This window comes from Anomaloglossus baeobatrachus, chromosome 2, assembly GCF_048569485.1.
Source record: "Anomaloglossus baeobatrachus isolate aAnoBae1 chromosome 2, aAnoBae1.hap1, whole genome shotgun sequence".
In the NCBI taxonomy this organism is placed as follows: domain Eukaryota; kingdom Metazoa; phylum Chordata; class Amphibia; order Anura; family Aromobatidae; genus Anomaloglossus; species Anomaloglossus baeobatrachus.
The window spans coordinates 108,472,741-108,496,486 of NC_134354.1; the positions used below are offsets into that span (position 1 = coordinate 108,472,741).

General features: G+C 52.5%; 1 protein-coding gene across 1 annotated transcript in view; it reads right to left on the reverse strand.

Moving 5' to 3' along the window:
* SUPT6H (SPT6 homolog, histone chaperone and transcription elongation factor) overlaps positions 1 to 23,746 on the reverse strand; it is a 210,720-nt gene that overhangs the window by 135,462 nt on the left and 51,512 nt on the right. Inside the window, exons 8-12 of the mRNA XM_075335257.1 lie at positions 15,103 to 15,204; positions 7,334 to 7,450; positions 7,114 to 7,203; positions 5,952 to 6,094; positions 5,416 to 5,564 (exon numbers count right to left, since the gene is read on the reverse strand). Of these exons, the coding sequence (XP_075191372.1) occupies positions 5,416 to 5,564; positions 5,952 to 6,094; positions 7,114 to 7,203; positions 7,334 to 7,450; positions 15,103 to 15,204 (601 nt within the window). The remainder of the gene's footprint in view (positions 1 to 5,415; positions 5,565 to 5,951; positions 6,095 to 7,113; positions 7,204 to 7,333; positions 7,451 to 15,102; positions 15,205 to 23,746) is intronic.

Below are 23,746 nucleotides of genomic sequence, written 5' to 3' on the forward strand. Positions count from 1 at the left end.
TTACCGCCCGCGCAATGCGGTTGTGTGGTCACCAGAATTCCTGCCTGGGTCTCCCTGAGCTTGTCTCCCTTCTCCAGCGTTAGCAGAGCTGACAGGAATGGCTGCCGGCGTCCTGAGGAGAGGAGGGGGCCGTGGGCGTGCCCTAGAAAGTGCGGGAATCTGGTGCCCCACTGTGCACAGTGAGGGGGGTGGAGTATGCAAAGCATGCTCCAGCCTCAGTTGCTGACGTCCTTTACAGCGTCCTGCCCTTCCTTTGACTGGCAGGCCTGGGGGCGGGAAAAGAATGAGACTAGGCCGCAAAAGCCGGGGACTAAAGTTATAAGCGCGGCCGCCGTATAAGCGCGGTCGGCGCGGAAGTCCCCGGCGCACTAACAGTCCCAGCCGCGCCGCAGTGATAACAATGGCAGCGGCGGTCAGCGCGGCAGTCCCCATACACTAACACACTCAGCGACGCTGCAGTGTGTAAAGGCACAAACGCAGTCAGCGCCGCGGTCCCCGGTGCACTAGCACACCCAGCAATGCTGGAGTGTTGCTGTGCGCGGTCCCCACGGGGACACAGAGTACCTCAAAGTAGCAGGGCCATGTCCCTGAACGATACTCGGCTCCTATCCAGCAGAGTCCTCAGGAGCTGTGGATGGAGCACGGTCTCATGTGCCTGGAGACCGATAGGATCCCACTTCACCCAGAGCCCTAAGGGGGATGGGGAAGGAAACCAGCATGTGGGCTCCAGCCTCCGTACCCGCAATGGATACCTCAACCTTAACAACACCGCCGACAAGAGTGGGGTGAGAAGGGAGCATGCTGGGGGCCCTGTTATGGGCCCTCTTTTCTTCCATCCGACATAGTCAGCAGCTGCTGCTGACTAAGCTGTGGAGCTATGCGTGGATGTCTGCCTCCTTCGCACAAAGCATAAAAAACTGAGGAGCCCGTGGCAGCACGGGGGGTGTATAGGCTGAAGGGGAGGGGCTTTACACTTTTAGTGTAATACTTTGTGTGGCCTCCGGAGGCATAGCTATACACCCAATTGTCTGGGTCTCCCAATGGAGCGCCAAAGAAACAGCATGTGGCTCCAGCCTGTGTACCCGCAATGGGTACCTCAACCTTAACAGCACCGCCGACTCAGAGTGGGGTGAGAAGGGAGCATGCTGGGGGCCCTGTTATGGGCCCTCTTTTCTTCCATCCGATATAGTCAGCAGCTGCTGCTGACTAAAACGTGGAGCTTGCGTGAATGTGTGCTTCCTTCCACACAAAGCATAAAACTGAGGAGCCCGTGATCCACGGGAGGGTGTATAGGCAGAGGGGAGGGGTTACACTTTTTAAAGTGTAATACTTTGTGTGGCCTCCGGAGGCAGAAGCTATACACCCAATTGTCTGGGTCTCCCAATGGAGCGACAAAGAAAAACCCTGTGCCTTAGCACCTTTGCTCCTTGTGGACGACATGCTGTTGTCTCCTAGGAGAGTGATCACTTAGGGTATATGGGAAAGGGTATACAGCCCGACCGAACAGAAATATATATATATATATATATATATATATATATATATATATATATATATATATATATATATATATATATAAATACGTATCTATTCCGGCACCATAGGGGGACCAGCACCGGGTGACCGGTGTGGCTTACCGACCGCTAAAAAGCGGAGTGTGTGTCCTCCAGATTCCCTGCCTTAGGTCTCCCAGACCTGCAGAGCTCTTCACTGAGAATCCTCCACCGGCAGAATGCCAAAAAATGGCTGCCGGAGCTCTCAGGGGAGGAGTGGAGCCGTGGGCGGCGCTAGAAAAGTGCGGGAATCTGGGGTCCCCACAGTGATCAGTGAGGGGGAGGAAACATACAGGATGCTCCGGCCCTCACATCCGATGTCAGATCGGCAGTCCCGCCCTTACCCCTGACAGGCAGGCCCGGGGGCGGGATTTTTGCTACTAGGCCGCGATGAAGCCGGGGACTAAATTTAAGACCACGGCCGACAAGCAGGCGCGGAAGTCCGCCGGTCTTCTTAAATCAGCAGCTGCTGCAGCGTCCGGGAAGAAGGCGCTCCCTGCACAGTCCCCATGGGGACACAGAGTACCTTAGAGATGCAGGGCCCGGTCCCTGAGGATGAATAGACTCCTGTCCGGCAGATTCCCACAGGGGCTGCGGAGGGAGCACGGTCCCAGTAAATGGATGACCGGTCAGGATCCCACTTCTCCCAGAGCCGCTAAGGGATGGTGAAGGAGACGGCATGAGGCTCCGGCCTTTGTACCCGCAATGGGTACCTCAACCTTAACAGCACCGCCGACGTAGTGGGGTGAGAAGGGAACATGCCGGGGGCCCCGTGAGGGCCCTCTTTTCTTCCAACCGATATAACTAATATGAGAATGCATGAGTGGATGTGTGCCTCCTTCCACACAAAGCATAAAACTGAGGAGCCCGTGATCCACGGGAGGGTGTATAGGCAGAGGGGAGGGGTTACACTTTTTAAAGTGTAATACTTTGTGTGGCCTCCGGAGGCAGAAGCTATACACCCAATTGTCTGGGTCTCCCAATGGAGCGACAAAGAAAAGAGAATTCTGTTTACTTACCGTAAATTCTTTTTCTTATAGTTCCGACATGGGAGACCCAGACCATGGGGTGTATAGCTTCTGCCTCCGGAGGACACACAAAGTACTACACTAAAAAGTGTAGCTCCTCCCTCCGAGCATATACACCCCCTGGATGACTACATCTAGCCAGTTTAGTGCAAAAGCTGAAGGAGGACATCCACCCACAAGTAGAGATAGAGTAAAACCCGGAATAACCGGAACCTCTGTCTACAACAACAGCCGGTGAAAACACACAGAACAAGAACTGCCAACAGGCAACAGGGAGGGTGCTGGGTCTCCCATGTCAGAACTATAAGAAAAAGAATTTACGGTAAGTAAACAAAATTCTCTTTTTCTTCATCGTTCCTTATGGGAGACCCAGACCATGGGACGTCTCAAAGCAGTCCATGGGTGGGAAATAAACAGAAAACTGAGAAGTAGGCAAAACCTAACTTCACAAATGGGCGACAGCCGCCTGAAGGATGCGTCTGCCCAAGCTCGCATCTGCCGAAGCATGAGCATGCACTTGGTAGTGCTTCGAAAAGGTATGCAGGCTAGTCCAAGTGGCAGCCTGACAGACCTGCTGAGCCGTAGCCTGGTGCCTGAAAGCCCAAGAGGCACCGACAGCTCTGGTCGAGTGCGCCTTAATCCCCGGCGGGGAAGGCACCTGAGAACATTGGTAAGCATCGGATATGGCCGACCTAATCCAACGAGCTAGGGTCGGTTTAGAAGCCGAGAGACACTTGCGCTGACCTGTGGTCAGCACAAAAAGAGAGGTGCACCGCCTAAGAGCAGCGGTGCGTGACACATAGATCCGGAGCGCCCGCACCAAATCTAAAGTATGCAACGCTTTCTCAAAGCGATGAACAGGGGCCGGACAAAGGGAAGGCAATGAAATGTCCTAGTTAAGGTGGAAAGGAGACACCACCTTAGGGAGAAAGTCCGGAGTCGGACGGAGAATCACCTTGTCTTGGTGAAAAACCAAAAAGGGTGACTCCGAAGAGAGCGCAGCCAAATCAGAGACTCTCCTGAGAGAAGTTATGGCCACCAGAAAGACCACTTTCTGTGAAAGTCGAAACAAAGAAACCTCCCTAAGAGGCTCAAAGGGGGGTTTCTGTAAGGCCATGAGGACCAGATTAAGGTCCCAGGGATCCAGAGGCCGCCGGTAAGGCGGAATGATGTGAGATGCGCCCTGCATGAAGGTGCGCACCTGGGCCAGTCGGGCGATACGCCGCTGGAACAACACTGACAGAGCAGAGACCTGTCCCTTGAGGGAATTGAGGGATAGTCCTAGCTGCAGACCGGACTGTAGAAAGGACAGGATGGTCGGCAAGGAAAACGGCCAAGGAGCATGGCCGGAAGAGCGACACCAGGACAGGAAAATTCTCCAAGTCCTGTGGTAAATCCTGGCCGAGGAAGACTTCCGAGCCTGAGTCATAGTGGAGATGACTTCGGGAGGAATGCCGGAAGCAGTCAGGATCCAGGACTCAAGAGCCACGCCGTCAATCTGAGAGCCGCAGAATTCGGGCGGAAAAACGGACCTTGTGAGAGAAGGTCTGGGCGGTCCGGGAGATGCCATGGCACCTCTACGGACAGACGGAGCAGGTCTGGGTACCAAGCTCGCCTGGGCCAGTCTGGAGCAATGATTATGACCCGACGGCCCTCCATTCTGATCTTGCGCAGGACTCTGGGCAAGAGAGCTAGAGGGGGAAACACGTAGGCCAGACGGAACTGGGACCAATCCTGAACCAGCGCGTCCGCTGCCAAGGCCTGAGGATCGTGGGAGCGAGCCACGTAAACCGGGACCTTGTTGTTGTGCCGGGATGCCATTAGATCCACTTCCGGAGTGCCCCACTTGCGGCAGATTGACCGGAACACTGCCGGATGCAGGGCCCCTCCATTCCTTAATAATTTCATCCAGTTGTTCACCGAACAGCCGGGACCCAGCAAAGGGGAGCCCAGCAAGGTACTTCTTGGAAGAAGCGTCTGCTTTCCACTCTCGAAGCCACAAGATCCTGCGGATCGCGAGGGAATTAGCGGAAGCCACCGCCGTGCGGTGAGAAGCCTCCAGAATGGCAGACATGGCATAGGATGAAAAAGCCGAAGCTCAATAACGTCTCAATACTTAGCTTATGAGACTCAGGGCCAGGTCCCTGAGGGGTGAGCGCTCCGTCCGGCAGGGTCCTGAAAGGGCTGCGGATGGAGACCGGTCTCCTGCAAAGCAGAGAGAACCGTGATGGCTCCCACTTCAAGCCAGAGCCCGAGGGATGGTGAAGGAGTGCGGCATGTAAGGCTCCAGCCTTGTAAATCAACCTTAACAGCACCGCCGACACAGTGGGGTGAGAAGGGACATGCCGGGAGTCCAGTTTGGACCCGCTTTTCTTCCAACTCTTTGAAATCAAAAATCAAAAATCAGATGAGAATGCATGTGTGTGTGACCTCCTGAACACAAAGCATTGAACTGGCTAGATGTGGTCATCCAGGGGGTGTATATGCTCGGAGGGAGGAGCTACACTTTTTAGTGTAGTACTTTGTGTGTCCTCCGGAGGCAGAAGCTATACACCCCATGGTCTGGGTCTCCCATAAGGAACGATGAAGAAATGTATATTATATATATCCAGTACCCCACTGCGCAACCAGCTCTGTCCTCACCTATTGTACCATCACCCATTCCCTGTAGACTGTGAGCCCTTCGGGGCAGGGTCCTCTCTCCTCCTATACCAGTCTGTTTTGTACTGTTAATGATTGTTGTAAGTATACCCTCTTTCACTTGTAAAGCGCCATGGAATAAATGGCGCAATAATAATAATAATTTATATAATACAATATAGTTCATCACAAACCTTCCTCCTCTCCCTCCTCAGGAATTCGCTTCAGTTTCTTCTGGCTGGACTTGGACGCATTCTGCATTTTTGGAATATCTCTTCCGTAGTACAGCAGAAAGTGATTATAGACATCCCTCAGTTCATCCATTGACCGGACATCTTTCAGCCTTTTTAAGTAGAATGAATTTATTCAGCCTAATTGATAAATATCACTTTAAAGTTGCTTAAATATATTTAAGAGTGTAACTGTTTCAAGTTTTATTTCATAGATCAATAGTACACGTGAAAATAAGTAGCTTATATAATGTATGTTAGAATAATCTGCTTCTTTATCCTTTATCCTGGTGGATTGATCTTTCACTCTCGATCATGAGTAAGATCTTCAGTGAAGACAGAATTTCCCATTACTGAGATAGAAGAGGACAGTTTGGACTCATAACATCACACAGCGATGGGAGTGGGGAGGAAAGAAGAGCCAGACAGAGGTGAAGACATTCTGCAGCAGGCTCTCCAGAGGCAACGGTTACGCTTAATAGAAACGTAAAAACATTCACCTCTCCATATCGCTGGTATCCAGGGGCCTTACTTCATCTGCTAGCGGCTTGTCGGGATCCGCAGAGATCTGCTCATACTGATAGGCCTGCATCTTCTGAAACAGACGCAGTAGGTTTTCCCTTCTCAGTCGGAGCTGGGTCCACTACAAAGCAAAGAACAAGAAAAACACATTCTAGCAAAACACAACAATCTGAGAAACAAGAAGGGGTAGAGGGGCGCACAATTCAGGAGTGGCTGCTCATCTATTGGCCACAGTGGAGAGCAGCTACAAAGAATCTCATTCCAGGAGACCCGTCCTCCATTAGATAAAAAAACCTTTGAATGATATAGACATTTTGCCATTAGGTTTGGTTTAACATGGGATGGTGCAAATATTTTCATGTTACGTAAGTGTGAACAGCCTTTACAGATAAGTCAGGTCTCAGACACGGCGTAGACCTACAACACTCCTAAAGGGAATCTGTCTAGCATGCTGCAAGGATTAAGACAGAAAGATCAGGCATGCCTGTGTTGTCACAGTCCGATCTTTAGTTTATGTTTGTTTCAGCAGCTGGACCCTTATTTCTGTGGCTAGCTGGCTCCTGCCATGTTGTCCGCCATGCCCCATCCTCTGAATGACACCTCACAGTCAATGTACAATCTCTACAAAGTCTGGTGTGGGCAGGGACAGCTCTTTTGACTCTGCTACATGACTAAATTTAAAAATGCACGGTGTCAGAACGGTTGCAGCTAGTAATCTAAGTGAAATTGTCAGATTCAGGATCTCCTTGCCTAACATCCTGCTACTCTCAGATGAGGTAGCAAAAACCTCCTGACCGATCCCTTTAAATGTCAGGACGTAGAGGGTGAGCCGCATTTTCTCTGCAGCAGCTCAGAGTTGTATGTGCACAAGTTATACTGACAGATTGGTCTCTTCCCTGCACTACATGGATATAGAGCATTGCTTGGTACACAGATCTGTAGAGAAAAAGACTGACATTGAATAAAACAATTGTTCATGCAAAGAATTACAGAACAATAAGACATGAGAAAAGATCACAAAACTTGAGATGAGAGAGGGCACATCTAGAAGCCTTTAGTTTGGGCACCATGAGATAAGGTCCATCATTGGCAGATTGTGATTATAATCTACTTTTTTTAACAAAAGAGATGAGGTTTTACCTTTTCATCCCACTGCCAGACTCGCCACAAGTCATTGATGTTTAGCTCGGGCTCCACATACTCTTTTCTATAAAATGCAATAAAGGGCACCTGGAAAATAAAATTATAAACAGACATCCTCAACCAAAGATATTAATTGTGACTTTTAAGGGTAAGGCCATTACAAAGCTACAAATATTAGCTGGCGCTGTATTGTTTTTGTTAATAATTAATCCCGTACCTCAAAGTGTTGATTTCTCATAAAGTTCAGAGCCTCTCGGATTTTCTGGATGGTGCTTGGTCCCTTGCGGCTGAAGTTGCTGCCAATTTGACCTCGTTCCAAATAGTCACAGCTTTCCTGTGAATGTGAACAGCCTACTATGAAAATGTTCACATTGCGACAATTGCACATTTCTTTCGCTCTATTGTTTGCCTCGTATCCAAAAGGAGTTCACAGTTTAGTCAATTATTAGTGTTGTGACAAATTAATTCAAAGTGAAAGTTATTTTCTATGGACATTAATTCTGAACCTGGACTACAAAGTCACAATTTTGATTTTACAAATGCAATTATAAGATTAACAGCTATAAATAATGAAACATCAGGTCCTGTGGCTAAAGGGTTATCATCGTGAATATATGACATTACAAATTGCTTGTAAAAACAAACTATGCAATTTAATTATTAAAAATATCCGTTATCAGGATAATGAGGACGAAGGGAATTTTGTTTACTTACCGTAAATTCCTTTTCTTCTAGCTCTAATTGGGAGACCCAGACAATTGGGTGTATAGGCTATGCCTCCGGAGGCCGCACAAAGTATTACACTCAAAAGTGTTAAGCCCCTCCCCTTCTGCCTATACACCCCCGTGCTCCCACGGGCTCCTCAGTTTGGTGCAAAAGCAAGAAGGAGGAAAAAGAATTATAAACTGGTTTAAAGTAACTTCAATCCGAAGGAATATCGGAGAACTGAAACCATTCAACATGAACAACATGTGTACACAAAAAACAGGGGCGGGTGCTGGGTCTCCCAATTAGAGCTAGAAGAAAAGGAATTAACGGTAAGTAAACAAAATTCCCTTCTTCTTTGTCGCTCTATTGGGAGACCCAGACAATTGGGACGTCCAAAAGCAGTCCCTGGGTGGGTAAAATAATACCTCGTAAAAAAGCCGTACAACGGCCTCTTCCTACAGGTGGGCAACCGCCGCCTGAAGGACTCATCTACCTAGGCTGGCATCCGCCGAAGCATAGGTATGCACCTGATAATGCTTTGTGAAAGTGTGCAGGCTCGACCAGGTAGCCGCCTGGCACACCTGCTGAGCCGTAGCCTGGTGCCTCAAAGCCCAGGACGCGCCCACGGCTCTGGTAGAGTGGGCCTTCAGCCCTGAGGGAACCGGAAGCCCAGCCGAACGGTAAGCTTCGATAATTGGTTCCTTGATCCACCGAGCCAGGGTTGATTTGGAAGCCTGTGACCCTTTACGCTGGCCAGCGACAAGGACAAAGAGTGCATCCGAGCGGCGCAAGGGCGCCGTACGAGAAATGTAGAGTCTGAGTGCTCTCACCAGATCTAACAAGTGCAAATCCTTTTCACATTGGTGAACTGGATGAGGACAAAAAGAAGGTAAGGAGATATCCTGATTGAGATGAAAGGGGGATACCACCTTAGGGAGAAATTCCGGAACCGGACGCAGAACTACCTTGTCCTGGTGAAACACCAGGAAAGGGGCTTTGCATGACAGCGCTGCTAGCTCAGACACTCTCCGAAGTGAAGTGACTGCTACTAGAAAAACCACTTTCTGCGAAAGGCGTGAAAGAGAAATATCCCTCATTGGCTCGAATGGTGGTTTCTGAAGAACCGTCAGTACCCTGTTCAGATCCCAGGGTTCTAACGGCCGCTTGTAAGGAGGGACGATGTGACAAACCCCCTGCAGGAACGTGCGTACCTGTGGAAGTCTGGCTAGGCGCTTCTGGAAAAACACAGAGAGCGCCGAGACTTGTCCCTTAAGGGAGCTGAGCGACAAACCCTTTTCCAGTCCAGATTGAAGGAAGGACAGAAAAGTGGGCAAAGCAAAAGGCCAGGGAGAAAAACCCTGAGCAGAGCACCACGACAGGAAAATTTTCCACGTCCTGTGGTAGATCTTGGCGGACGTTGGTTTCCTAGCTTGTCTCATAGTGGCAATGACGTCTTGAGATAACCCTGAAGACGCTAGGATCCAGGACTCAATGGCCACACAGTCAGGCTGAGGGCCGCAGAATTCAGATGGAAAAACGGCCCTTGAGATAGCAAGTCTGGTCGGTCTGGTAGTGCCCACGGTTGGCCAACCGTGAGATGCCACAGATCCGGGTACCACGACCGCCTCGGCCAGTCTGGAGCGACGAGGATGACGCGGCGGCAGTCGGCCCTGATCTTGCGTAACACTCTGGGCAACAGTGCCAGCGGAGGAAACACATAAGGGAGATGAAACTGCGACCAATCCTGAACTAAGGCGTCTGCCGCCAGAGCTCTGGGATCTTGAGACCGTGCCATGAACGCTGGTACCTTGTTGTTGTGCCGGGACGCCATGAGATCGACGTCCGGCACCCCCCAGCGGCGACAGATCTCCTGAAACACGTCCGGGTGAAGGGACCATTCCCCTGCATCCATTCCCTGGCGACTGAGATAATCTGCTTCCCAGTTTTCCACGCCTGGAATGTGAACTGCGGAGATGGTGGAGGCCGTGGCTTCCACCCACAGTAGAATCCGCCGGACTTCCTGGAAGGCTTGCCGACTGCGTGTGCCGCCTTGGTGGTTGATGTATGTCACCGCTGTGGAATTGTCTGACTGAATTCTGATCTGCTTGCCTTCCAGCCACTGCTGGAACGCTTTCAGGGCAAGATACACTGCTCGTATTTCCAGAACATTGATCTGAAGCGAGGACTCTTGCTGGGTCCACGTACCCTGAGCCCTGTGGTGGAGAAAAACCGCTCCCCACCCTGACAGACTCGCGTCCGTCGTGACCACCTCCCAGGATGGGGGTAGGAAGGATTTCCCTTTCGATAATGAAGTGGGAAGAAGCCACCACCGAAGGGAAGCTTTGGTCGCCTGTGAGAGGGAGACGTTCCTGTCGAGGGACGTCTGCTTCCTGTCCCATTTGCGAAGGATGTCCCATTGAAGAGGACGCAGGTGAAACTGCGCGAAAGGAACTGCCTCCATTGCTGCCACCATCTTCCCCAGGAAGTGCAAGAGGCGTCTCAAGGTGTGTGACCGACCTTGAAGGAGAGATTGTACCCCTGTCTGTAGTGACCGCTGCTTGATCAGCGGAAGCTTCACTATCGCTGAGAGGGTATGAAACTCCATGCCAAGGTATGTCAGCGATTGGGCCGGTGTCAGATTTGACTTTGGAAAATTGATGATCCACCCGAAACTCTGGAGAGTCTCCAGGGTAGCGTCGAGGCTGTGTTGGCATGCCTCTAGAGAGGGTGCCTTGATCAACAGATCGTCCAAGTACGGGATCACTGAGTGACCCTGAGAGTGGAGGACCGCTACTACAGTAGCCATAACCTTGGTGAAAACCCGTGGGGCTGTTGCCAGGCCTAACGGCAGTGCCGCGAACTGCAGGTGTTCGTTCCCTATGGCGAAGCGCAAGAAGCGCTGGTGCTCTGGAGCAATCGGTACGTGGAGATAAGCATCCTTGATATCGATCGATGCAAGGAAATCTCCCTGGGACATAGAGGCGATGACGGAGCGGAGGGATTCCATCCGGAACCTCCTGGTCTTTACGTGTTTGTTGAGAAGTTTCAGGTCCAGGACAGGTCGAAAAGACCCGTCTTTCTTTGGGACCACAAACAAGTTGGAGTAAAAACCGTGGCCCTGCTGCTGCAAAGGAACAGGGACCACCACTCCTTCTGCCTTCAGAATGCCCAGCGCCTGCAGAAGAGCCTCGGCTCGCTCGGGAGGCGGGGATGACCTGAAGAATCGAGTCGGGGGACGAGAGGTGAACTCTATCTTGTAACCGTGAGACAGAATGTCTCTCACCCAACGGTCTTTTACCCGTGGCAGCCAGGTGTCGCAAAAGCGGGAGAGCCTGCCACCGACCGAGGATGCGGAGTGAGGATGCCGAAAGTCATGAGGAAGCCGCTTTGGTAGCGGCACCTCCGGTGGTCTGTTTGGGACGTGACTTAGACCGCCATGCATCAGAGTTCCTTTGATCTTTCTGAGGCCTTTTGAACGAGGAGAATTGGGACCTGCCCGCGCCCCGAAAGGACCGAAACCTCGACTGCCCCTTCCTCTGTTGGGGTATGTTCGGTTTGGGCTGGGTAAGGATGTATCCTTTCCCTTGGATTGTTTGATGATTTCATCTAAACGCTCGCCAAACAATCGTTCGCCCGAAATTGGCAAACTGGTTAAGCGCTTTTGGAAACAGAATCTGCCTTCCATTCCCGTAGCCACAAGGCCCTGCGGAGTACCACCGAATTGGCGGCTGCAACCGCCGTACGGCTCGCAGAGTCCAGGATAGCATTCATAGCGTAAGACGCAAACGCCGACGTCTGAGTGGTTATGGACGCCACCTGTGGCGCGGACGTGCGTGTGGCTGCGTCAATTTGCGCTTGACCTGCTGAGATAGCTTGTAGCGCCCATACGGCTGCGAATGCTGGGGCAAAAGAAGCGCCGATAGCTTCATAGATGGATTTCAACCAGAGCTCCATCTGCCTGTCAGTGGCATCTTTGAGTGAAGCCCCATCTTCCACTGCAAGTATGGATCTAGCTGCCAGTCTGGAGATTGGAGGATCCACCTTGGGACACTGAGTCCAGCCCTTGACCACGTCAGGGGGGAAAGGGTAACGTGTATCCTTAAGGCGCTTAGAAAAACGCTTATCTGGACAAGCATGGTGATTCTGGACTGCCTCTCTGAAATCAGAGTGGTCCAGAAACATACTCTGTGTACGCTTGGGAAACCTGAAACGGAATTTCTCCTGCTGAGAAGCTGACTCCTCCGCCGGAGGAGCTGAGGGAGAAATATCCAACATACGATTGATGGACGCAATAAGGTCGTTCACTATGGCGTCCCCGTCCGGAGTATCAAGATTGAGAGCGGCCTCAGGATCAGAATCCTGATCAGCTACTTCCGCGTCATCGACCAGCGATTCCCCTCGCTGAGACCCTGAACAATATGATGATGTCGAGGGAAAATCTAAGCGAGCTCGCTTAGTCGGTCTGGGACTGGGGTCTGTGTCAGAACCCTCAGCTTGGGATCCATGAGATACCCCGGGAGGACATTGTTGGTCCAGCAGAGGTGGGCCCGGGAACAAAGAATCAACAGAGTCCCTGTGCTGAGATACCGGCCTGGACTGCAAGGCTTCTAGTATCTTAGACATAGTCTCAGAGAGTTTTGCAAACTCCGTCCCTGTCACCTGAACAGTGTTAGCAGGTGGCTCCCCCTGGGCCCCCCCTAGCAGAGGCTCTGGCTGAGCAAGTGCCACAGGGGCCGAACAGTGCAGACAATGAGGGTCAGTGGAACCTGCCGGTAGCGGTGTCGTACATGCGGCGCAGGCAACATAATAAGCCTGTGTTTTGGCACCCCTGCCTTTCGTGGGCGCCATGCTATTATCTTCCCTGAGCAACACAATAGGGTATATAGCCAGAAATCAACTGTGCACTATACAGTGTAAAATAAACATATAATGTTACACTACTGCACAATGGGGCTAGCACCACAGGTGCTGCTTACCACCCGCTTAAAGCGGTTGTGAGGCCACCAGAGTCCCTGCCTGGGTCTCCCAGACTTTGTCCCCCTCTGCAGCGTCCGAGGAGCTGACAGGAATGGCTGCCGGCGTCCTGAGGAGAGGAGGGAGCCGTGGGCGTGACCCAGAAAGTGCGGGAACTGGTGCCTGCACTGTGCACAGTGAGAGGGGTGGAGTATGCAAAGCATGCTCCAGCCCTCAGTGCTGCTCGTTCTATGCAGCGTCCCGCCCTTCCCCTGCCTGTCAGGGCTATGGGCGGGAGGAAAGGAAACTAGGCTGCAAAAAGCCGGGGACTCTAGTAATAAACGCGGCCGCCGTAAAAGCGCTGCCGGCGTGGAAGTCCCCGGCGCACTACAAGTCCCAGCCGCGCCGCAGTATTTCCAAGGCAGCGGCGGTCAATGCGGCAGTCCTTCTACATAAACACACTCAGCAACGCTGAGTGTGTAATGGCACATATTAACCCGGTCAGTTCCGCGGTCCCCGGTGCACTAGCACACCCAGCAAAGCTGAAGTGTGCTGTGCGCGGTCCCCACAGGGATACAGAGTACCTCCACGTAGCAGGGCAATGTCCCTGAACGATACCCGGCTCCTATCCAGCAGGCTCCACAGGAGTTGTGGATGAAGCACGGTCTCAGTGCCTGAAGACCGATAGGATCCCACTTCCACCAGAACCCTGAGGGGGATGGGGAAGGAAAACAGCATGTGGGCTCCAGCCTCCGTACCCGCAATGGATACCTCAACCTTAACAACACCGCCGACAAAAGTGGGGTGAGAAGGGAGCATGCTGGGGGCCCTATATGGGCCCACTTTTCTTCCATCCGACATGGTCAGCAGCTGCTGTTGACCAATCTGTGGAGCTGTGCGTGCGTGTCTGACCTCCTTCGCACAAAGCAAAAAACTGAGGAGCCCGTGGGAGCACGGGGGTGTATAGGCAGAAGGGGAGGGGCTTAACACTTTTGAGTGTAATACTTTGTGCGGCCTCCGGAGGCATAGCCTATACACCCAATTGTCTGGGTCTCCCAATAGAGCGACAAAGAAATTTAATTTTATTGTTTACTACTCATTGCCAAGGTGACCGACCACCTTTGTGGTCTGTCTGTGGTAGTCAGTCTCTTAGGGGTACTTTGCACACCACAACATCGCAGGTGAGATGTCGGTGGGGTCAAATTGAAAGGGACGCACATCCTGCGTCGCTGTTGACATAGTAGTATGTGAATCCTTTTTACTACGATTAACGAGCGCAAAAGCGTTGAAATCGTATGATCGGTGTAGCGTCGGTCATTTCCATATTTTCGGAAAGGACCGATGTTACGATGTTGTTCCTCGTTCCTGCGGCAGCACACATCGCTGTGTGTGAAGCCGCAGGAGCAGGGAACATCTCCTTACCTGCGTCCCGGCTGCAATGAGGAAGGAAGGAGGTGGGCGGGGTGTTTACGTCCCGCTCATCTCCGCCCCTCCGCTTCTATTGGCCGCCTGCCGTGTGACGCCGCACGACCCGCCCCCTTAGGAAGGAGGCGGTTCGCCGGCCAGAGTGACGTCACAGGGTAGGTAAGTGCATGTGAAGCTGCCGTAGCGATAATTTTCACTACGGCACCTATCACAAAATATCGCAGCTGCGACGGGGGCAGGGACTATCGCGCTCGGGATCGCTACCATCGGCTTGCGATGTCATAGTGTGCAAAGTACCCCTTAGGCAAGGAGAGCAATGTATCCAATAGAGCTTGTCAGCGCAGCTGTAGAACTTGGCGGATAACTTGTTCTGGCCATTTTCAGTCCCACTTCACTTTGATGACGTAAAGAAGTAAAACTGCCTCATATCACCGCATTTAAGAGTGCAAAGTTTGGGGTGGCAGCACTGCAATGTCAAACTGTCATTAAACTAGGAGAACAACACCCATCATCAAGCCAGGAGGGAGGTTAGTGGTGCGCACGTGAACAGCTGTAAGGCCATAGCTGCTTTATCTGAACAATGAGGTTAAATGTGGCTACTGACTCCAATAAAAGGCTCCTTGTAAGTAGGCAAGTACATGAGCTTAGGGAAGTTTTGCCGTTACAATTATATTTATTTTACTTCTATAGCATCATCATATTCCACAACACTTTACAGAATTTATCATCACTGTCCCCATTGTGGCTCTGGAGTGTGGAAAGAAACTGGGACACCGTAAGGAGACCCCCGCAAACACAGGGAGAGCATAGAAACTCCTTTCAGATGTTGCCCTTGGTAAGATTTGAATCCAGGACCCCAGCACTATCTCTACATAGAATGTGTAACAATATTAATAGTACCTGCTGTGAGATCGTGGGTGTTGAAAATGCATTCCTGTAAATCCAGTCCGCCTCTTCCTCCAGTTCTTCATCTTCGGCGGATTTAACTGGTATGGTCCGTAACTGCAATTGGAATAAAACATTATGTCCACACTATTGTGTTAATTAAACTTATAGTGATAATGGTGAAATGAATCATGTTAAAAGGGAACCAGTCACCATGTTTTTCCCTTATAATCTGCGGTCACCATAGGTGGGCTCTTATATAAAGCATTCCAGAATACTGTATATAATAAGAGCCCAGGCTGATCTGTATAATGTAAAAGAAGGGAATTTTGTTTACTTACCGTAAATTTCTTTTCTTCTAGCTCCTATTGGGAGACCCAGACAATTGGGTGTATAGCTTCTGCCTCCGGAGGCCACACAAAGTATTACACTTTAAAAAGTGTAACCCCTCCCCTCTGCCTATACACCCTCCCGTGCATCACGGGCTCCTCAGTTTTGGTGCAAAAGCAGGAAGGAGAAAACTTATAAATTGGTTTAAGGTAAATTCAATCCGAAGGATGTTCGGAGAACTGAAAACCATGAAACAATTGAACATGAACAACATGTGTGCACAAAAGAACAACTAGCCCGAAGGGAACAGGGGCGGGTGCTGGGTCTCCCAATAGGAGCTAGAAGAAAAGGAATTTACGGTAAGTAAACAAAATTCCCTTCTTCTTTGTCGCTCCATTGGGAGACCCAGACAATTGGGACGTCCAAAAGCAGTCCCTGGGTGGGTAAAAGAATACCTCGATAACAAGAGCCGACACGACTCCCTCTTACAGGTGGGCCACCGCCGCCTGAAGGACTTGCCTACCTAGACTGGCATCTGCCGAAGCATAGGCATGCACTTGATAGTGCTTTGTGAAAGTGTGCATACTAGACCACGTAGCTGGCTGACACACTTGTAGAGCCGTTGCCTGGTGCCGCAATGCCCAGGACACCCCCACGGCTCTGGTAGAATGGGCTTTCAGCCCCGAAGGAAAATCGGAAGCCCCGAAGAACGGTAAGCTTCAAGAATCGGTTCCTTGATCCACCGAGCCAAGGTTGACCTGGAAGCTTGCGAACCCTTACGCTGACCAGCCACAAGGACAAAGAGCGCATCTGAACGGCGCAGGGGCGCTGTGCGAGACACGTAGAAACGGAGTGCTCTCACTAAATCTAAGGAGTGCAAATCCTTTTCAAAGCGGTGAATTGGATTAGGGCAAAATGAAGGTAAGGTGATATCCTGATTGAGATGAAAAGGCGATACCACCTTAGGGAGAAATTCCGGAACAGGACGGAGAACCACCTTATCCTGGTGAAAAACCAGGAAGGGGGCTTTGCATGACAGTGCTGCAAGCTCCGACACTCTACGGAGTGAAGTAACTGCTACTAGAAATGCCACTTTCTGCGAAAGACGTGATAAGGAGACATCCCGCAGCGGCTCAAAAGGCGGTTTCTGAAGAGCCGTTAGCACCCTGTTAAGGTCCCAGGGTTCAAGCGGGCGCTTTTAAGGTGGGACTATGTGGCAAACTCCCTGCAGGAACGTGCGGACCTGCGGAAGCTTGGCCAGGCGCTTTTGAAAGAATATTGAGAGTGCCGATACTTGCCCTTTGAGAGAACTAAGTGACAACCCCTTATCCATTCCGGATTGAAGGAAGGAAAGAAAAGTGGGTAAGGCAAAAGGCCAGGGAGTAAAACCTTTATCAGAACACCAGGACAAGAAAATCCGCCAAGACCTGTAATAGATCTTGGCGGACGTCTGTTTCCTGGCCTGTCTCATAGTGGCAATGACATCCTGAGACAACCCTGAAGACGCTAGGAGCCAGGACTCAATGGCCACACAGTCAGGTTGAGGGCCGCAGAATTCAGATGGAAAAACGGCCCTTGCGACAGCAAATCTGGGCGGTCTGGCAGCGCCCACGGCTGACCCACCGTGAGATGCCACAGATCCGGGTACCATGACCGCCTCGGCCAGTCTGGAGCGACGAGAATGGCGCGACGGCAGTCGGACCTGATCTTGCGTAGTACTCTGGGCAGCATTGCCAGAGGAGGAAATACATAAGGCAGTCGAAACTGCGACCAATCCTGAACTAATGCGTCCGCCGCCAGAGCTCTGTGATCTTGAGATCGTGCCATGAAGGCCGGGACCTTGTTGTTGTGCCGTGACGCCATGAGATCGACGTCCGGCGTTCCCCAGCGGCGACAGATCTCTCGAAACACTTCTGGGTGCAGGGACCATTCCCCCGCATCCATGCCCTGACGACTGAGAAAATCTGCTTCCCAGTTTTCTACGCCCGGTATGTGAACTGCGGAGATGGTGGATGCTGTGGCTTCTACCCACTGCAGAATTCGCCGGACTTCTTGGAAGGCTTGACGACTCCGCGTGCCGCCTTGGTGGTTGATGTATGCGATGGCAGTGGCGTTGTCCGACTGGATACGGATCTGCCTGCCCTCCAGCAGCTGCTGGAAAGCCAATAGGGCCAGATACACTGCCCTTATCTCCAGGACATTGATCTGAAGGGAAGACTCTATCGGAGTCCAGGTTCCCTGAGCCCTGTGATGGAGGAACACCGCTCCCCACCCTGACAGGCTCGCGTCCGTGGTGACCACAGCCCAGGTTGGGGGCAGGAAGGATTTTGCCTGTGATAGAGAAGTGGGAAGAAGCCACCACTGAAGAGACGTCTTTGTTGCAAGGGAAAGAGAGACGTTCCTGTCGAGAGAGTTCGACCTCCTGTCCCATTTGTGGAGAATGTCCCACTGGAGCGGGCGCAGATGGAATTGCGCGAAAGGCACTGCTTCCATCGCTGCCACCATCTTCCCCAGGAAGTGCATGAGGCGTCTCAAGGGGTGAGACTGAGTCTGAATCAGAGATTGCACCCCTGCCTGCAGTGACAGCTGTTTGTCTAGTGGTAGCTTGACTACCGCTGACTGTGTATGAAACTCCATCCCTAGATAAGTCAGAGATTGGGTCGGTGTCAACTTGGATTTTGGGAAGTTGATGAGCCACCCGAACTGCTGGAGGGTCTCCAGAGCGACGGAAAGGCTGTGTTGACACGCCGCCCGAGAAGGTGCCCTGACTAGGAGATCGTCTAAGTAGGGAATCACCGAGTGCCCCTGAGAATGCAGGACCGCCACAACGGATGCCATGACTTTGGTGAAAACCCGTGGGGCTGTCGCCAGGCCGAAGGGCAATGCCACGAACTGAAGGTGTTCGTCCCCGATGGCGAAACGCAAAAAGCGTTGATGTTCTGGTGCGATCGGCACATGGAGATAAGCATCCTTGATGTCGATCGATGCGAGGAAGTCTCCTTGTGACATCGAGGCGATGACCGAGCGGAGAGATTCCATCCGGAATCGTCTGGTGCTCACGTGTTTGTTGAGCAATTTGAGGTCCAGAACGGGACGGAATGATCCGTCTTTCTTTGGCACCACGAATAAGTTGGAGTCAAAACCGCGACCCTGTTCCTGAGTGGGAACGGGGGTCACGACTTCTTTTTTCAGAGCGTCCACTGCTTGAAAAAGTGCGTCTGCTCGCGCGGGGGGCGGGGAGGTTCTGAAGAAACGAGTCGGAGGACGAGAGCTGAACTCTATCCTGTAACCGTGAGACAGGATGTCTCTCACCCATCGGTCTTGAACATGTGGCCACCAGGCGTCGCGAAAGCGGGAGAGCCTGCCACCGACCGAGGATGCGGTTCTGGGATGCCGTGAGTCATGAGGGGGCCGCCTTGGAAGCAGTGCCTCCGGCGGTCTTTTGAGGGCGTGACTTGGACCGCCACGCATAGGAGTTCCTCTGGCCTTTGTCCTGTCTATTGGACGAAGAGGACTGTGGCTTGGCGGAGGGACGAAAGGACCGAAACCTCGATTGTATTTTTTCGTTGCTGAGGTCTCTTGGGTTTGGACTGGGGTAAGGAGGAGTCCTTTCCCTTGGATTCCTTAATAATCTCATCCAATCGTTCGCCAAACAATCTCTCGCCAGAAAACGGCAAACCGGTTAAGAACCTCTTGGAAGCCGAGTCTGCCTTCCATTCGCGCAGCCACATGGCCCTGCGGACTGCCACAGAGTTAGCGGATGCCACAGCTGTACGGCTAGCAGAGTCTAGGACTGCGTTCATGGCGTAGGAAGAAAACGCCGACGCCTGAGAGGTTAAAGATGCAACCTGTGGGACAGACGTACGTGTGACCGCATTAATCTCAGCCAGACAAGCTGAGATAGCTTGGAGTGCCCACACGGCTGCAAAAGCCGGGGCAAAAGACGCGCCCGTGGCTTCATAGATGGATTTCACCAGGAGTTCTGTCTGTCAGTGGCATCTTTTAGTGATGAGCCATCTGCAACCGAAACCACAGATCTAGCCGCCAATCTGGAGACTGGGGGATCCACCTTAGGACATTGAGCCCAACCCTTAACTACGTCAGCGGGGAAGGGGTAACGTGTGTCAGTAAGGCGCTTAGTAAAGCGCTTGTCCGGAACCGCTCTGGGCTTCTGGATGGCATCCCTTAGAGTGATCAAAAAATGCACTCAGTGTACGTTTGGGAAACCGAAACTGGTGTTTCTCCTGCTGAGAGGCCGACTCCTCTATAGGTGGAGGCGGGGGAGATAGATCCAACACCTGATTGATGGACGAGATAAGATCATTTACTAAGGCGTCCCCTTCAGGTGTATCAAGATTGAGAGCAACATCAGGGTCCGAGCCCTGAGCTGCAACCTCCGCCTCGTCCTCCAGAGAGTCCTCAAGCTGGGAACCCGAGCAGCGTGAGGAAGTCGGGGAAGATTCCAAGCGAGCCCGCTTAGCTGGTCTGGGACTGTGGTCCGTGGAGGAGTCCTCCACGTGAGACCTAGGGCCCACCCCGGCCGGGGTGGACCGAGAGGGACCTGGAGGCGCCGATCTAACAGGGTCCGGGGCCTGTGTAAGGACCGGTCTGGACTGCAAGGCTTCCAGCAACTTGGCAGACCATTTGTCCATAGACTGAGCCATGGATTGTGAGAGTGACTCAGAGCTTTTCAGCAAAAACTGCAAACTCTGTCGCTGCCACCTGGACAGTGGAAGCAGGGGGGTCTGCCTGAGCCGAGGGGCCCACTAGTGACCGAGGCTCCGGCTGAGCAAGCGTAACAGGGGTCGAGCATTGCTCACAGTGAGGGTAGGTGGAACCCGCAGGTAACATGGCCCTACAAGAGGTACATGTCGCAAAAAAAGAGAATTTTGTTTACTTACCGTAAATTCTTTTTCTTATAGTTCCGACATGGGAGACCCAAACCATGGGTGTATAGCTTCTGCCTCCGGAGGACACACAAAGTACTACACTCAAACGTGTAGCTCCTCCCTCCGGGCTATATACACCCCCTGGATGACAATCTACCCAGTTCAGTGCAAAAGCTGAAGGAGGACATCCACCCACAAGTAGAGATAGAGTAAAACTCGGAATAACCGGAACTCTGACTACTAACAACAGCCGGTGAAACACACGGAACAAAAAAACTGCCAACAGGCAACAGGGAGGGTGCTGGGTCTCCCATGTCGGAACTATAAGAAAAAGAATTTACGGTAAGTAAACAAAATTCTCTTTTTCTTTATCGTTCCTTATGGGAGACCCAAACCATGGGACGTTCCAAAGCAGTCCATGGGTGGGAATAAACCAAACTGAGAAGTAGGCAAAACCTAACTTCACAAATGGGCGACAGCCGCCTGAAGAATGCGTCTGCCCAAGCTCGCATCTGCCGAAGCATGAGCATGCACTTGGTAGTGCTTAGAAAAAGTGTGCAGACTGGACCACGTGGCAGCCTGACAAACCTGCTGAGCCGTAGCCTGGTGCCTGAAAGCCCAGGAGGCACCGACAGCTCTGGTCGAGTGCGCCTTAATCCCTGGCGGGGGAGGCACCTGAGAACACTGGTAGGCATCGGTGATAGCCGACCTGATCCAACGAGCTAGGGTCGGTTTAGAAGCAGCGAGACCCTTGCGCTGACCAGTGGTTAGCACAAAAAGTGAGGTGCACCGCCTAAAAACGGCAGTGCGTGACACATAGATTCGGAGCGCCCGCACCAAATACAAGGTATGCAACGCCTTTTCAAAGCGATGCACAGGGGCCGGACAAAGAGAAGGCAATGAAATGTCCTGGTTAAGGTGGAAAGAAGACACCACCTTAGGGAGAAAGTCCGGAGACGGACGAAGAACCACCTTGTCTTGGTGAAACACCAAAAAGGGGGATTCCGAAGAGAGCGCAGCCAAATCAAAAACTCTCCTGAGAGAAGTTATGGCTACTAGAAAAACAACTTTCTGTGAAAGTCTAAACAAGGGAACCTCCCTGAGAGGCTCAAAGGGGGGTTTCTGTAAGGCCGTGAGGACCAGATTAAGGTCCCAGGGATCCAAGGGCCGCCGGTAAGGGGGAATGATGTGAGATGCGCCCTGCATGAAGGTGCGCACCTGAGCCAGTCGGGCGATACGCCGCTGGAACAATACCGACAGAGCCGACACCTGTCCCTTGAGGGAATTGAGGGACAGTCCTAGCTGTAGACCGGACTGTAGAAAAGACAGGATGGTCGGCAAGGAGAACGGCCAAGGAGCATGGTCGGAAGAGCGACACCAGGACAGGAAAATTTTCCAAGTCCTGTGGTAAATCTTGGCCGAGGAAGACTTCCGAGCCTGAGTCATGGTGGAGATGACCTCAGAGGGAATGCCTGAAGCCGTCAGGATCCAGGACTCAAGAGCCACGCCGTCAATCTGAGAGCCGCAGAATTCTGGCGGAAGAACGGACCTTGAGAGAGAAGGTCTGGGCGGTCCGGGAGATGCCACGGCACCTCTACGGACAGACGGAGCAGGTCTGGGTACCAAGCTCGCCTGGGCCAGTCCGGAGCAATGAGTATGACTCGACGGCCCTCCATTCTGATCTTGCGCAGAACCCTGGGCAAGAGAGCTAGAGGGGGAAACACATAGGCCAGACGGAACTGAGACCAATCTTGAACCAGTGCGTCTGCTGCGAAGGCTTGAGGATCGTGGGAGCGCGCCACGTAAACCGGAACCTTGATGTTGTGCCGGGATGCCATTAGGTCCACTTCCGGAGTGCCCCACTTGCGGCAGATTGATCTGAACACTGACGGATGCAGGGCCCACTCGCCGCTGTCCACGGTTTCACGGCTGAGGTAATCGGCCTCCCAGTTTTCCACGCCTGGGATGTGGACTGCAGATATGGTGGACTTGGAGTCCTCCGTCCACTGGAGGATTTGTTGAACCTCCAACATCGCCAGACGGCTGTGAGTGCCGCCCTGGTGATTGATGTAGGCAACCGCTGTCGCGTTGTCCGACTGAACTCGAATGTGCCTGCCCGCCAACAGGTGGTGAAAGGCTAGGAGAGCTAGAAACACAGCTCTGATCTCCAGCACATTGATCGAGAGGGCTGATTCGGACGGAGTCCAAGTGCCCTGTGCTCGGTGATGGAGAAATACTGCTCCCCAACCGGAGAGGCTGGCATCCGTGGTGAGGATCACCCAGGACGGAGTCAGGAAGGAGCGTCCCTGAGACAGAGAGAGGGGCCGAAGCCACCACTGAAGGGAGCTCCTGGTCTGTGACGACAGAGCCACCTGCCTGTGCAAGGAAGAGATCCGCTTGTCCCAACAGCGGAGAATGTCCAGCTGCAGGGGACGCAGATGGAACTGAGCAAAGGGAACCGCTTCCATGGACGCCACCATCTGACCCAGCACCTGCATGAGGTGTCTGATGGAATGACGACGGTGCCTCAGCAGAGAGCGCACCGCCAGACGAAGGGACTGCTGTTTGACTAAGGGCAACTTGACAAGTGCCGGCAGAGTCTCGAATTGCATCCCTAGGTACAAAAGCACCTGGGTCGGGGTCAGAGTGGACTTGGGCAGGTTGACAAGCCACCCGAACTGAACTAGCGTGGCGAGAGTGAGAGAGACACTCCGCTGGCAGTCTGCACTGGATGAGGCCTTGACTAGAAGGTCGTCCAGGTAAGGAATCACTGCCAACCCCTGGAGGTGCAGGACCGCAACCACTGCTGCCATGACCTTGGTGAATACTCGAGGGGCCGTGGCTAAGCCGAAGGGGAGAGCCACGAATTGGAAATGTTCCTCTCCGATCGCAAAGCGTAGCCAGCGCTGGTGTGAAACCGCAATAGGCACATGCAGATAGGCATCTCTGATGTCGATGGATGCCAGAAAATCTCCTTGGGTCATTGAGGCAATGACCGATCTCAGAGATTCCATGCGAAAGTGCCGCACCTGAACATGCTTGTTGAGAAGCTTGAGATCCAGGATGGGTCGGAAGGAACCGTCCTTTTTGGGGACTAGAAAGAGGTTTGAGTAGAAACCGCTGAACCATTCCCGGGCGGGAACCGGAACAATTACACCGTTGGCCTGCCGGGATGCCACGGCCTGAGAGAAGGCGGCGGCTTTGGAGCAGGGGGGGGTGGACAGAAAAAATCTGTTTGGCGGGCTGGAAGAAAATTCTATCCTGTAGCCGTGGGAGATGATATCCCGCACCCACTGATCGGAGACGTGTTGCAACCACACGTCGCCAAAGTGGGAGAGCCTGCCACCGACCGAGGACGTTGCTGGCGCGGCCAGATAGTCACGAGGAGGCTGCCTTAGTGGCAGCGGCTCCTCCGGTCTTTTAAGGACGCGGCTTTGCGC